Raw genomic sequence first — 16,575 nt, 5'->3', positions numbered from 1 at the left:
GGGATGGCTCATATTAGCTGATAATCGTGGTTTGTCCACATCTCTTCCAAACTCCAAGTTCAGTGACTCCACATCAGTAGCCTGAGATGGTAGTATTCACTCCATGGCAAATACCACAAATCATGTGCTGTTCCCCTGGAGAGTCAGTCTATCAACACACTACAGCTGCTGTGTTTATTGATTTATTGATTTTGATACCAAATTTCAGAGACACTGTAGTAATCACATTTAACTACAGATTCCTATCCATAAAAAAAAAAGCTTGGGCTGTTTAATAATATCCCAACAGACCAATAAAATCACCCAGCTGAACCCAGCTCAAACTGCAGATTCATAAATAAGTGCTTGTATTAACCCACTAAGTTTTACACGGTTTTGTTTTTTAACACAAGAGATAATGGAAAAAACCCTATTATGCTCACACTCTTCATCTTAGAGTTTTCAATGATCTGTTTATATTAAAACTAAAGTGTTCTCCTCTTGTATTCTATTATAGTATTTTAATGATTTAAAAACAAGTTTTTCTTGAGTCACCTGGTGGACTCACTCAGTAGAGCACAGGACTCTTCATCTTGGGGTTGTGGGGTTGAGCCCCAAATTGGGCACAGATTACTTAAAAAAAAACAAAATACAAAAAACAAAAAACAAATAAGGGCACCTGGTGGCTCAGTAGGTTAAGCAACCAACTTAGGCTCAGGTTATGTTATCACAGTTCGTGAGTTCGAGCCCTGCGTCAAGCTCTGTACTGACAGCTGGAGCCTGGAGCCTGGAGCCTGCTTTGGATTCCGTGTCTCCCTCTCTGCCCCTCCCCTGCTCGCTCGCTCTCTCTCTCTCTCTCTCTCTCTCTCTCAAAAGTAAACATTAAAAATAAATAAATTTCAAAAAACTAAAAAATAAAACAAGTTTTTCTTAATATATTGCCATTTGGTTCTCATGCCTTTGTACTTCTGTGTTTGTCCTCCTACATATTGCTAACTACATCTTTCTCTTTCTTCTCTGTTGGTTATTATTTCCTAAATGTGAGTATTCCTCCTAACTTCGTTTTTGCTTGCTGCTCTTACATGGCTCCAACCAACACTATGAATACAAATGTCTCTTAAATCCACTTCTTTCACTCCTACCTTTATACTTCTAACTAATAGGATGCTACTCCTCAGCTATTTAGCCTTTACTTCAAATTTACCTCACAGGTGATCTTACTAAGCAGACCCTAACTCCCTGCTTGAGAGCAGGGCAAAAAGACTCAACACTTTTGCTGTAACATGCTAAATAAAGTGAACTCCAAATTAGAATAGAAGAAACTAGGAAAGGACAATTCTGAAGGTGGCAATATGAAAGTTGAAATCCAAGTCAATGTACTGGTAAGTAAAAGAATAAATGAGGAGGAAGAAGATGAAGAGGAACATTGTTTCCACAGCTGAGGTAAAAAGTTCTTCCCATGGAGAAGCAACTTAATGTTTCAACAAACATTTAAAAGTATTATAAGATTTAACAATATTTGGTGACTCTTTGAATAGAATAGCTGATATGAACATCAACAATATCTGATGACTCCTTGAACAAAATAAAACTTCAGAAATGTACCTTCTTCTGGAAAGTGATGACGAAAAGAACTAGACTCCTCCAAGCCTACCAACTATTATTAATTATTGATAACCCATGTAAGAACAAAGGACACTGCTAGGAAAAAATATTAAAATCATCATTAGAGAGGAGAAAGTTAGGGACCACGTCTTAAAACCTTTCAATTCTTGGTACAATGCCTAACATACAGGAGGAAAACAGGTACTTCTGCATGAAAGTCTTATCAGTAAACAAACTTCACAGCACAGGTAGGACATTCACATCTCCTTTGACAGCTGAAGCTGTGAAAGAGAAATGAAGATATGAACAAATGAAGATGTGGTGGCTACACAGATGCTAACGAAAGGATTTATTTTCTGGATCATGAATAACGACCTGAAAATTTGGGGCTCTTGGTTGGGAAGAACATGATTTCCCAGAGACCCTATTGGTCAAGAAGGTATGAAAGAGAAAATGGAAAGGACACAAGAGAAATGGTCTTGTGGTACAGACACCAAATAAAAATGACAGAAAAAAAAGAAACTAGATAAAGGGGTAGCGAAAGCTTATGCCACCTCTGCTTCCCCAAAACAATCATCTCTAAGAGGTTAGAGATGTAACAAGTAAAGATAGATTAACTATGAATATTTGGAAGTGAACTTCTGAACAGAACTCTCCTTTTAATACATCAGCTAAAACCACATGGGCTTGCTTTAAAAAATATAAATAAAACATTATACTAACTGTACATATTCTGAATGTATGCTGACAAAATGTATTAAGTCCCTAAACAGAGATGTTATAAATGCCTACACATATGGAAACATCATTAATTGATTACTGTTTTTAGAATCTTAATCATTGTGATGCCAGAAAAGCTATACCTGTATTCCTAGGATTCACCCAGGAAACTCATAGCCAAAGCTCTCGTGAGTAATCAACAGATTCTCAGTCAAGAACAATATATTGTACAATCAAATTCAACAGCACAATAATACATTGGATCAAAGTCCAAGATCTTCTAAGAAAATACTAAAATATAGTTCAGGATTTCCTAATATGATACAACACTCATCCGAATAATCCTTCTCCACTTCCTTCCTTCTACCAACTTCTACTCACTCTTCAGACATTACCTAAAATGTCTATTCCTATGGAATGTCTGGTTTGTCCCCCTCACCAGATCATAAACTCAGAGAGCAAAGACTGGATCCCTCTTGCTTGGCAAACCATTTATGTGAAATATATCTTTGATGAATACAAGACTGTATGAGTACTGAACACAAATACAGTCACTTTCAAACCAAAAACTGCTATGATATTCAGCTGCCAAGAGAATGGGTTTGTCCTCCCTATTACCTAAAATATACATGCTCTGATTTCTATTACCATCACCACTCTAAACCTGCACCAAAGAAGCCTTCTTTTTAAACGTAGAATTAAACCTTTAAATTTATTGGAATTTCGGTAATAATCCAAAGAGTCATGTCGACTTCCAAATATATTCACAGCCAAAGGTCTTAAGACATGTCTCTTTTCCCATTACACCTAAGTTTAATAATGGAGTCTACCTTCCAAATACACTCTTCTCAAAATAGTATTTTTAATTCTTGTACATTTTCAGTCATCTTAGAAGATGTACCTGCAAAAAGGATTAAACACTGATGAATGACAGTCTTTAAAATGATATTCTAGGGGCACCTGGCTGGCTCAGTCGGTTAGGTGTCTGACTCTTGATTTCGGCTCAGGTCATGACCTCACGATTTGTGTGTTTGAGCCCTGCATCGGGCTCCGTGCTGATAGTGCTGAGACTGCATGGGATTTTCTCTCTCACTCTCTCTCTGCTCCTCCCCTGCTTGTGTGCGCACATCTCTCTCTCAAAATAAATAAATTTTAATTAAAATAAAATAAAAAATACAATACAATACAATACAATAAATCTTCTATTCTTAGTAACAGCTGCTGATCTCAAGAAAATAAAGGGATACTGGGCCCAAAGTCAGAGCTACAGAAAAAAAGATATATATCCCAACAAAAATAATAAGCTTGCAAATCTTCCACAGTAATGGAATTTTAAAAATTCTACCAAAATGTCAAACAGCTTAATTAATGTATAAGCATCAGTGGTAAATCTGAATAATCCATAGGCAAATGTTTAGAACAAATTAACAAAGATGTAGTTTCTATGTATTTAAATAATCATCCGTAGAGCCACAATGGATTTACAAAGCAAAACAAGGTAATTTTTATGTCCCTTTTTGATAGAGGAAATTCATTCTAACTTAAGAGTTTCAAGAAAGCACCTGATAAAGTCTTCCATGAAATCCTCAAGATAAAAGGAAGATAAGAGGATCACAACTAGTTAAAAACAATGCAGAAAAATGGTTGAAGTCCACAGACAGAGGTCTCTAGAGGTTTCTAAATTTGGCTATCTGCCAGTCAACATAATTATTAATGACTAATAAAAAACCCAAAGCATATTTCCTTTGTCGATGAAACTGCTATTTTTATCTGCTGCAAATATACAGAATCACTGAGAGTTTAAGATCTCTATAGAAGAAAATAATAAGCTAAAGTTAATTATATGAAATTTACCATTTCTAGATTTCTTTTAATGTATAAACTACATGAAAAAAAAAAGTACAGGCTGAAGGGCATTTTGTTAAATAGTAATATATGTGAAGATGGCTTAGGTTTCAATTGCCTACAGTCTCAATAAGGGCCAGTAATACAGTCCAGTTGACAAAGTAAAAGTTCACTTCTGGCATCACAACTTAAAAGGAACAGAAAGAAAATTAGGAAAGCAAAGTTCTGAAAACATGTCAAATAAAAGCTGAAGGAACTAAATATACTTGAACCTGTGGGGGAAAAAAAAAACCAAGAAGATTATGATTGTATTCTTCAGATACATGAAATGTTACAACATAAAAAAAGAAGAAACATTTTTATGGCTCTAAGACAAATAACTAGTATTGCATAGATGTTATAAGACAAGCTTTAATTGTATCATAAAAAATGAACTATACAAAGATGGAAGTACTGGACTGATATAGTAAATTTACCACAGGAAGTATTTTAACAAAGAATGAGGACAGGAAACTGACCTGAGTGATTTCTGGTATCACCTATTAATGTTAAATCATTATCCTCAACAAAAGAGTATGATAGGAAAATAATGAGATTCAATTGAGAAAGAGGAGGAAAAAAGGAAATAAATATCTGAGAGTTGACAAATGGGGAAATATCTGGTTGAATTAATAGGAATAAAAATAATAAACTTCAAGTAAAAATATAGGGGATACATATACAACAATTTTAACTGGAACAGTATCATAATGAACAAAGGGAAAGGCAATGAGGTTAACTAGGACAACCTACACTTAGCATATAAATATGAACAAAAAGGAACAAAAAATAATATTATAGTGACAGGTATGAACAGGTAAACCCAATTAAGTTATAGGCAGAAAATTCTTATATATAAAGCACAGAATGAAAATAACATTTTGATTTAGGAGGATAATTACTCTACAAAGCAGTAAAAGGTTTACAGGTTTAACTCAAAAGGCTATAGAAGAAATTTAATCAAATACATATGTAGACATGTATATGTGAGTGTAAGCACAAAATGGGAAATAAGTAGTTAAGATAAAAAAGTAGTGAAAACCACTCTGTGGCTTATAATTAATCATATAAGAGATACACTAAATGCACAGAAGAATCAGGAAGAATTAATCTTTAAATGGTTACCATGGCCAAACTACTAGTGATTATTAAATTAAAATTACTCTGAAAAGTATGAACAAAAAGCAAAAAATTAAAAGTTAAACTTAGCAAAATGAGGGCATTAGGAAAGTAAGAAAATTGTTTTTACCTGTTATTTGTAGAAACATTTAAAATTTTTGCCTAAATTTTAACTTACATTAAAAAACTAAATTAACACATTGTTGTTAATTAACACAATTTAAATGATAATTTAAGGACCCTGTTTCGCAGTCCTTTTTTGAAGAACAGCAAGGTGCCATCACTATCTGTGACATTTAGATTCAAAGCAAGAATTGGTATCAGAAATGTGTAACATAACAGTTACTTTTTCTATTTAATGTTTAAAATAAGACTTCTCCATTAACTTTTTGCAAGATGATTTTATGTAACTATTCTGAAAACTATTTACATGAAAGGAGTATAGAAAAACATTTCAATAGCTCAGTCCAAAGTGTTACAACCCAAGTAACTTGTAAAGAGAGTTTTCCCAGAACAAACATTTTTCTTGATTAAAGAACTTAACTTTTGAAGCTAAATGACTTAATAATATAAACATGAAGGCATACCAAAGTCATATGTTCTATTTCACTCAATTTGCACCGTATTTTAGTTTCCCAGCTTTCTCTGTTATCTATTCATCACTCCAGATAGTAAAACAATTTGACCACAAAGGATGGGGAAAAGTATACGGAGACCCTAAGACAGGAGCATCACATGTGCCTTCCCTACAATTTCATCTCAAGATTTTAAAGTTTCGGCTACTAACTACCAGGCGGAAAGCTGACATAAAATTCCTCCCTAAAAATATGTTTTAGAGGAGAATTGGAAAAAGACAAATTCACTAATAATTAGGTTCACTACAAGCTGTCAAGAATCTTAAGCTTCCATTTTACTCATGTTTTGTTCAAAAGCCTTCATAATCAGTTTCCAAAGATACTTTCCTCCTCTTAATCATTATATTTGTATTTAAGTCAGACACATCAAAAAAAATACATCTTCTCAGAAGGTGTCTGGCTAATATTTACATCTGTGCATATGAGTGTACTTTAGAACTCAGATGTTATTTATCCTCTTGAAAGGGGAGAGGGTGGGAAAGAGGGAAGTAAAACAAAGGAGAAAATACCAAACTGTAGAGCCTGAACTCCACAGAAAAGCTTTCAGTTACCTGGAACTATATGTTTATTTTAAGCAAGTGGGCATATGTAAGTTACAATGTTTGTTATAAATCCTTCAAATGACATTCTTACCTCCTGTATGACCATTCATATACATGTATCCAAAAATATATTTTTTTGGAAGCCCCACTCTACTTAGCTCTGAAATCAGTAAAAAATTGATAAATTTTCATTAAATAAAGGAATCCAGCAACAGCTACAATGGAGACAATCTAATGATTTGAAGTAACCTTCTCTCAGTCCGAACATGTAGGAAGCAAATGCTGTTAAACTAAAACTCTTATACTTTGGAAGAACATTTAATAGGAAGGAAGTTAAAAAGTAAAGAAAAAGAGAGGTGCCTGGGTGGCTCAGTAGGTTGAGCATCCAACTCTTGATTTCAGCTCAGGTCATGATCTCACAGTTTGTGGGTTTGAGCCCATCAGGCTCCATGCTGATAGTAGGGAGCCTGCTTGGGATTCTCTCTCTCTCTCCCTCTCTCTCTACCCCTTCCCTGCTCATTCTCTCTCTCTCAAAAAATAAACAAATGAAACTTAAAAAAAAAGGTAAAGAAAAAGAAATATCCTTGACTTTTCTGGTGTCTGTATCTTGGCTTGTAATTCTCCCCACCTAGAAGATACTTTTACTTGTAGAAATCTCAAATAAAAGATGAGCCCAAATGTCATTTCCTCCACGATGTGTTCTTCTAACCCCCAGAGTGAGAATCTCTCTCACCTTGACCTGCTCATGCCAGGTTAACTCATTTATGACATATCAATTCTTATATCAAAGTTATATTTTAGGGGTGTCTGGGTGGCTCAGTTGGTTATGTTCAACTCTTGATTTCGGCTCAGGTCATGATCTCACAGTTTGTGGGTTTGAGCCCTGCGTTGGCCTCCACACTGACAGTACAGAGCTTCTTGGGATTCTCTTTCTCCCTTTCTCTCTGCCCCACCCCCCACTCATGCACTCTGTCTCTCAAAGAAATAAAAAATTAAAAAAAATATCTTGTCTCTGTTATATTTACATATTGATAAAATTGTTGTTAGTTAAGGGGAAAATACCTAAATATATTCCAGTCCCTGGTGACAGGGATATCCTCTATCTAACACAGTGCCTTGCATTTAGCAGGCAGGAGGAAGTGTTTGTAAATGAGTTCAATTGTAGGCAGTGGAGTCCAGAAAGATAAAACAGATTATCTAAAAAAGTTGCTTCATTTATTTATTCCAATACATACTGAGCAACTCAGCCAGAATGACATGCTATGATTGCACAGAATGCCATGCATGTCTAGGTACTCCAAATAAAACAAACAAACAAACAAATAAATTGGAGGTTGGAAAAAAAAAATGAACCTAAGGTAGGATTTAGCTCTAACATCTATAAATAAGGCTACACCTTGTATTTAGGAGAAACCACTGAGATTTTTCATGAAAAATATACTAATCAGATATATAGAGATAGATGTCTTCTACTGACAGAAGACTGAAGAGAATGGACTAACACAGGAACTAGCAGAAAATATAAGAGTGTATAACTTTCCAACATGATTACAAACACATATCTTCTGTGTTGAAGAATGAGAAGTAAAATGTCAATGTGGACCACAACTTGAAACGGTTCCAAAAAAATCTGTGTGGTATTTATTATACTATTCTTTCAACTTTTCTAGAAGTTTCAAAATTTTCAAAATAAAAGGCTAAAAAAATTTCTCTCTTAGCAATACCTATAAGGCAATCTGAATCAATACTTCCTCATTAGTGGAGATTGTAAAAGAAGTCTTAAAAATACATACTTCTATGTTGAGATTGATGGAAAGAGTACGTTTTGCTTCTTTCTGGAGAGTAGCTTCTACTACTGACGCTGGAGCCAGACCTGCTGTGTGGAGAATCCTTTCGACCTACAGGCGATTCTCTGAAAAAAGGAGGGTCTCTTTTATGAGGAGATCGGTCTCTTGCATAATGGGAAGGGTAGAAACTTTTTCTTCTAAAGCCGTCTCTCATGTCCCTTTGGGGAAAGAAAAAGTGAATTATATCCTGTAAGTTATATATACACAATACAAATGGCAAAAGCTCTGATTACAAGCTGCTCTTTACTGTAATCTTGGTTCCCCACTCCCTCCCTTTTTTTAATCACCACCAAACTTCTAATGTCAGTCCACAAAATGAAATTTTATTGGTGAAATGTGATTTAGAATGCTACATTTCTTCAGTTTGGGGTAGAACCAAGTAGTTAAGGGCAAAAGTTACTTTATTCTAAGCAAACAGAAATTTTAAACTGTGAAAAACACAGTCCTATAGTCTTTACTTCCATTTGCCATTAGCAATATTCCACAGAGCTACCACATTCTCAGTGACATCTAGAGAATGCCAGAGATTTCCCAAGACATTTAATAGACTATGATCCTCTTCTATAGTCTATACTACTGGTTTTTTAATTGCTATGATTTTGCTTCCCTCGTGCCAGTTGGCAATGTGTACAGACATTTTTGTTGTCACTGCTGGAGAGGAGGGGTTGCCACTTGTGAGTAGGGACCAGAGATGCTCTAAAATCCTACAATGCCCAGGACAGGTCTCATATGTACATACACACACACACACACACACACACAACAACAACAACAACAAACTATCTGACCCATAATGTTAGTAATACCAAGGTTGAGAAACCCTGGTATATACCTATTAAGTCCTTGTTCTCTTGAGTTTGCATCCTTAGTGTACAGATTGTTGCTTACCTCTAAACAACAGCTTATAATAACTCACCTCTACTTTTACAAATTGAATTTCCTTATTAAGCAATATAATCAATTCAAAGCAGAAATTAAGTCTGAGTTTTAAAACTTTAGAAAACAAAACCAACTTTAAAATATCAAAGCAAACCAAAATTACTAAAACTATCAAGACCTGGGCCTCTATTTAAAGGAACACCCGGAGTCAAACAGGTTTGAATTGAAGATTTAGCAAGTATACTTCCATATTAAAATTAAGGAACACTGCATTTCAGACAGAAGAATGCTGAGAGATAAGCCACTGGCCTGTAATTTCAAATTCTCAGAAAATAATTTCAGGGGGTGCCTGGGTGGCTCAGTCAGTTAAGTGTCCAACTTTTGATTTCAGCTCAGGTCATGATCTTACGGGTTTTGAGATCAAGCTCCACATCACTGTCAGTGTGGATCCTGCTTGGTATTATCTCTCTCTCCTCTCTCTGCTCTTCCCCCTGCTTGTACACACACACTCTCTCTCACTCTCTCTCTCTCTCTCTCTCTCAAAATAAATAAACATACACTTAAAAAAAAAGAAAATAATTTCAGTATATTGATCAGCAGTCCCTAATATATAAGTTGTCATTGGCAGATTAATACCCAATACATATTGTCCTTACAGGTACAATTGAGTTTCCTGGACCAAAGTAGAAAATAACTAAAACTCATTCATGATAAATGAACTGACAAAATAACTACTGCCAAAATAAAGAATTCAAGAAATTCTAATACATTCAAGTTGAGTTACCAAAACAACAGGAGCCATATCAACATCACTGAGAACCAAGTGACTATATAAGCATTACCCACATCTTAGGAACTATACTAGGTGCTGGGGACCCAATGGTGAACCAAATGCATGCAGTCCCTCCCTCATCATGGAACTCTCAGGCTAGGAGAGGCTGATATTAAACAAATAAACATAGGGGGCAGGGCACCTGTGTGGCTCAGTTGCTAAGCACTGATCTCAGTGTTGTGAGTTCAAGCCCCATTCTGGGTGTGAAGCCTACTTAAAAAAATAAACAAATAGGAGTGACTGGGTGGCTCAGTTGGTTAAGCATCTGACTTCGGCTCAGGCATAATCTCACAGTTCCTGATTTTGAGCCTGGTGTCAGGCTCTGTGCTGACAGCTTAGAGCCTAGAGCCTAATTCGGATTCTGTGTCTCCCTCTCTCTCTGTCTGTCCCCTGTTCACACTCTGTCTTCGCTCTCAAAAAAATAAATAAAAACATTTTTAAAAATTTAAAAATAAATAAATAAAACATGTGAATGCAGTCAAGAGTATAGGCAGGGAGACTAATTAGGAGCTTAGGCAGACAAAAGACAGTGGTAGCTTAGATAAGGTCAGAACAGGGGACTACTTTAACACACACAAGAATGTATCTTTGTAGACTCAATAGAACATGGTGAATGTCTGACTAATGAGAGTAAGAGATGGGGGTTGCCAAGATGACTCCCAGAATCCTGGCATGATGGATTACTGAAATGAAAAAAACAGATTTGAGAAACTGGGGTGGGGTAGGAGATCCACATTTAGCCTTGAATATTTTAAGCTTGAGATGCTCATGTAACATCTTAGTAGGCAGTTGCCTACCAATGACATACCAATGTCAAGATTAGAAGAACCTTTTTGCCTATAACTATAAATTTTTCTATAAATAGATTATTATGTAATTTTTTCTATTTAAAGCCTTGGGTAGGACCTAGAATCTAGGACTAGATTAAGGGAACACTTAGGACTAGGAAATTACTACATTGGGAGAGAAATGGGCTATCTGAGAATGAAACAGAATAGCCACAGAAACATGAGGGAAACTGGTAAGTTACTAGGGAAGCCAAGGAAAGCCTACTCCGAGGAGGAGAATAAAGGTTTCCTACAATGAAATTAGAGTTCTTATTGATAACTTATCTAGGGTGTGAAGATACAGGCTCATATGCAGAGGAAAGAGTGCCTACTTTTCTCCAGCAGGAGGCAGGGTAAGGGAGTAGGCAAAAGGCTGAACTACAGTTTCCTAATCCTGACACCAGATGGCGGTAAAATCACAACAGCATAGTTCAGAACCACCAGCGTGGCCTGGGGTGACTGAATATGCTTGGGGTAAGTACATGTTAGATTTTTAATATCTCAGAGCAAAGTCTCACCTCCCCTTCACATCAAGCTCTCATATTTCCCATCATATTTAGCAAAAACCTCACAACAGTCATTATCTACTGTAAGTATCCTCTTTGACAAAGTGATAATGCTAGCCAAGTCCTTTATTCATGTTATTTTGTATGTATATACATTTTTTCATATTTCTATCTCTTTTATCTCTATATCCCAGTATATGTAAAGCACTATGGGGAATTACCCTGGTTCTAAAGAAGCTTAGTATGTTATGGGGGGTGGGGGGTGGGGAATAAATGTTCCAGAACTGGTATTGTAATTCAGAAGAGAAATGTATATTACATGGAAAACTCATCTGGAGGATCTTTAAGGAAAGATGAACACTGCTGAACAGAAATATAATCAAGCCACAGGTGTAATAGCTATATTTAAAAAGAGAAACAGGTAAAACTAATTTTAGCAATATTTTTATTTAAGCCAGTATATCTAAAATATTATTAACATATATTCAAGATTTTAAAACTTAGTGAAACATTTTACATTCTCTTTTTCATCTTACATCTTGAAAATCCAGTACATATTATATACTCACAGATTAGATTATCTCAGTCAGAACTAGCCATATTGCAACTGGGACATTTGGCTACTGGCTATCATATTAGATAGCACAGATTTAGATGGTAGGGAAAGTATTCCACACTTCAAGAAAAAGCAGAGAAGGATTAAAGGGTATTATTGTGAATAAAAATAGAAGTAATCAGAAAAGCAAAAATGAAAAGCATTGACTACAAAGCAAAGGAACAGAAATTTTAAAGGGTAAAGGAGAGTTAATATAAAGTACTGTACAGACTGGCAGAGATCTCTACATTTAAGACCTCGGAGTCACGTGACCAGTGAATGGGTTGTCCAATAAAACTTTGGAAACCAAAGCAGATTTTAAGAAATCAGTATTTTCATAAATGGCTTTTATGATGTTTAAGTACGTTCTTTCTATCCCAACTGTCTCGAGGGTTTTTATTCACAAAGGATGCTGAATTTTGTCAAATGCTTTTTCTGCATCAATTGACACGATCATATGCTTCTTATCTTTTATTAATGTGATGTATCACATTGATTGATTTGCAAATATTGAACCAGCCCTGCAGCCTAGGAATGAATCGCACATGATCATGGTGAATAATTCTTTTCATATGCTTTTGAATTCGATTTGCTAGTATCTTGTTGAGAATTTTTGCATCCATATTCATCAGGAATATTGGCCTGTAGTTCTCTTTTTTTGCTGGGTCTCTGTCTGTTTTGGGAATCAAAGTAATGTTAGCTCACAGAATGAGTCTGGAAGTTTTCCTTCCCTTTCTATTTTTTGAAAAAACTATAGTAAGCTTATGAAGGAAACTGAAGAAGATACAAAGAAATGGAAAAACATTCCTGCTCATGGATTGGAAGAATAAATATTGTTAAAATGTCAATACTACCCAAAGCAATCTATGCATTCAATGCAATCCCAATCAAAATTGCACCAGCATTCTTCTCAAAGCTAGGACAAGCAATCCTAAAATTTGTATGGAACCACAAAAGACCCCGAATAGCCAAAGTAATATTGAAGAAGAAAACCAAAGCGGGAGGCATCACAATCTCAGACTTTAGCCTCTACTACAAAGCTGTAATCATCAAGACAGCATGGTATTGGCACAAAAACAGACACATAGACCAATGGAATAGAATAGAGACTCCAGATTTGGACCTACAAATGTATGGCCAACTAATCTTTGACAAAGCAGAAAAGAATATCCGATGGAAAAAAGTCTCTTTAACAAATGGTGCTGGGAGAAATGGACAGCAACATGCAGAAGAATGAAACTAGACCACTTTCTTACACCATTCACAAAAATAAAATCAAAATGGATAAGGGACCTGAATGTGAGATAGGAAACCATCAAAGCCCTAGAGGAGAAAGCAGGAAAAACACCTCTCTGACCTCTCAGCCACAGCAATTTCTTACTTGACACATCTCTAAAGGCAAGGGAATTAAAAGCAAAAATGAAATATTGGGACCTCATCAAGATAAAAAGCTTCTGCACTGCAAAGGAAACAATCAACAAAACTAAAAGGCAACAGATGGAATGGGAAAAGATATTTGCAAATGACATATCGGATAAAGGGCTAGTATCCAAAATCTATAAAGAGCTCACCAAACTCCACACCCGAAAAACAAATAATCCAGTGAAGAAATGGGCAGAAGACACAAATAGACATTTTTCTAAAGAAGACATCCAGTAGACCAACAGGCACATGAAAAGATGCTCAACGTCGCTCCTCATCAGGGAAATACAAATCAAAATCACACTCAGATACCACCTCACGCCAGAGTGGCTAAAATGAACAAATCAGGGGACTATAGATGCTGGTGAGGATGTGGAGAAATGGGAACCCTCTTGCACTGTTGGTGGGAATGCAAAGTGGTGCTGCTGCTCTGGAAAACACTGTGGAGGTTCCTCAAAAAATTAAAAATAGATCTACCCTATGACCCAGTAACAGCATTACTGGGAATTTATCCAAAGGATACAGAAGTGCTGATGCATAGGGGCACTTATACCCCAATCTTTTTTTGTTTTTTTTGTTTTTTTTGTTTTTTTTAACATTTATTCATTTCTGAGACAGAGAGAGACAGAGCATGAACGGGGGAGGGTCAGAGAGAGAGGGAGACACAGAATCTGAAACAGGCTCCAGGCTCTGAGCAGTCAGCACAGAGCCCGACACGGGGCTCGAACTCACATACCACGAGATCGTGACCTGAGCCGAAGTCGGACACTTAACCGACTGAGCCACCCAGGCGCCCCTATACCCCAATGTTTTTAGCAGCACTTTCAACAGTAGCCAAATTATGGAAAGAGCCTAAATGTCCATCGAACTGACAAATGGATAAAGAAGATGTGGTTTATATATACAATGGAATACTACCTGGCAATGAGAAAGAATGAAATCTGGCCATTTGTAGCAACGTGGATGGAACTGGAGAGTGTTATGCTAAGTGAAATAAGTCAGGCAGAGAAAGACAGATACCATATATTTTCATTCATATGTGGATTCTGAGAAACTCAAGAGAGGACCAGAGGGGAGGGGGAGGGGGAAAAATAGTTACAAACAGAGAGGGAGGGAGGCAAACCACAGAGACTCTTAAATACAGAGAACAAACTGAGGGTGGATGGGGGGTGGGGTGGGGAAGAGGAAAAAATGGATGATGGGCATTGAGGAGGGCACCAGTTGGGATGAGCACTGGATGTTGTATGGAAACCAATTTGACAATAAATTTCATAAGAAAAAAATCAATATAAAAAAAAGAAGAAAAGAAATCAAGATATATATACTAAAGGAGTTAAGCCACTAGTTTTCTTCCAAAAGTTTGGCAGAGGAAGGAAAAGAGAAATAGAACAATATTTTGAAGGAAAGGGATTATTTGATCATATCTTGAGGGTGAAGGAAAAGGTCAATTTACTGTAAGAGAAACTTTTAAACTAAGATGCAAAATATTAACTGATAAAGAGCCAAAAATCAACAGGAGAACATGAGACAAAGGAACAAGGTAAAAGAGAATGGCACTGAAGGAAAAAAGAACATGAAAAGGGTAAAGAGAAAAATGTTCATTTCAAGAAGAGAAAACATGAGAAATCCCTCTTTAGAAGGCATTTACCTGAGTAAAGAATCATAGAAATCATCAATAGAAAGTAAAGAAATCAAGAATGTGAATGGAAACTTGAGGCAGAGTAGAAGAGGGCGGGGTAAGTATGAATTAGAGCAGTGTTCCTGAAAATGCAGGTTCAAAGACCTGGCTCAATATTACCTAGGAAAGTGACAGAAATGCAAATTAAGGGGCATCAAACCACACCTACCGAATCAGAATCTCTGAGGGCATGACCCAGTATATTTGGGCTTTACCAAGGCTCCGCAGCTGATCCCGATGCACATAAATCTCATAAAGACTGAATTACAGAACTTCACTAACATATATAAGCACGTTACTCCTAAGTCAAAAGCAGAAATTCAGAGCTCATGATAAAGGCAGAACAAGTCCCAGTGATGACTGTAGCATCAGACCATACCTGTGGATACCTAAAGATAAGAGTTGAAAAACAAAAGAAAGAACTGCTATTAAAATTATCATCAAATCAGGAAGGAGAGGGACAGAGAAGACTGTGAGCCAGAAATTATAATCATCAAGGAAGAAAAAATGGGGTCCTGGAAACTACCAAAGAGTACAAAGGTGGGAAGAATGTGGAATAAATGGGGACATTCCAAGATGACATTGGAACAGTGGCTTGTCGGAGGTAATAAGAAGTATGCCAGAACTCAACTCATGAATCAAGGAATTAGGAGGCAAGTGGGTTGTGACAGAAGTTAGGTTCTGGTTATAGCAAAGGGATGGAAAGAATGATAGAAAATATATCCACTCTATTTTGAAATGAAAAGACAAAGTCTTTGCCCCAAGCTTATATTCTAATGGAGAAAACAGCCTATAAATATAAAACATTTCTGAGTGACTCATAATATAAAGTGGATGTGAGGCAGGCTCTTTTAGTTAAAATGGTCAGGGAGGACCATTCTGAGAAGGTGATATGTGAGCAGAGATATAATAAAAGAAATGGAACCTCACAAAGAACAAGTTGTGAAAAGATGTGATTTATGTTTATAGTGATCAGACTAACTGCTCTGTAAAAGCATCATATGTTGATGTGAAGGGCATAATGATGAGTCAGAGGGTTTTCTGAGAGTTTACAGAATTATAGAGCACCAAAGTTTCAAATACTAGCCTTACCTACAGGGATTTACAGAAGCATCACCTAGTAGAGAAAAGGGGTTAAGGCATATTAAAGCCTTCGTGAACTAGCCGTCCAAGTACTGAAAGACCCTTCCAAAGTCATTATTATCTTTATGACATTAAGCAAGTTACTTAACTCTTCATGCCTTAATTTCCTCATCTATAAAAGTAGGGATAGTATTACCTAACTCACAGAGTTGTTACAAGGAGTAAATGAGATAACATATGTAAAGTGCTTAGAAAAGAGCCTGATACATAGCACGCAACAGATGTTAGCCATTTCTCTCTTTTTTTTTTTAATGTTTATCTTCAGAGAGAGAGAGAGAGAGAGAGAGAGAGAGAGAATGCAGTCGGGAGGGGCAATGGGGGGGGGGGGGGTAGACAGAGGATCCAAAGCAGGCTCCTACACT

At 36.3% G+C, this 16,575-nt stretch overlaps 1 protein-coding gene across 18 annotated transcripts in view; it reads right to left on the bottom strand.

Moving 5' to 3' along the window:
- The window catches only part of PPHLN1 (periphilin 1), a 247,493-nt gene that overhangs the window by 94,124 nt on the left and 136,794 nt on the right, over nt 1–16,575 (bottom strand). For all 18 annotated transcript variants that reach the window (XR_006204793.1, XR_006204796.1, XR_006204792.1 and 15 more), the window contains one exon: nt 8,278–8,489. Coding sequence is in view for 12 of the 18 variants with exons in the window: in XM_042946278.1 (XP_042802212.1) it covers nt 8,278–8,489 (212 nt within the window). In the remaining 6 variants the exon portion in view is untranslated. The remainder of the gene's footprint in view (nt 1–8,277; nt 8,490–16,575) is intronic.

This window comes from Panthera leo, chromosome B4 (assembly GCF_018350215.1).
Source record: "Panthera leo isolate Ple1 chromosome B4, P.leo_Ple1_pat1.1, whole genome shotgun sequence".
NCBI lineage: Eukaryota > Metazoa > Chordata > Mammalia > Carnivora > Felidae > Panthera > Panthera leo.
The sequence above is the reverse complement of the archived record's forward strand: the minus strand, read 5'-3'. Positions and strand labels throughout refer to the sequence as shown.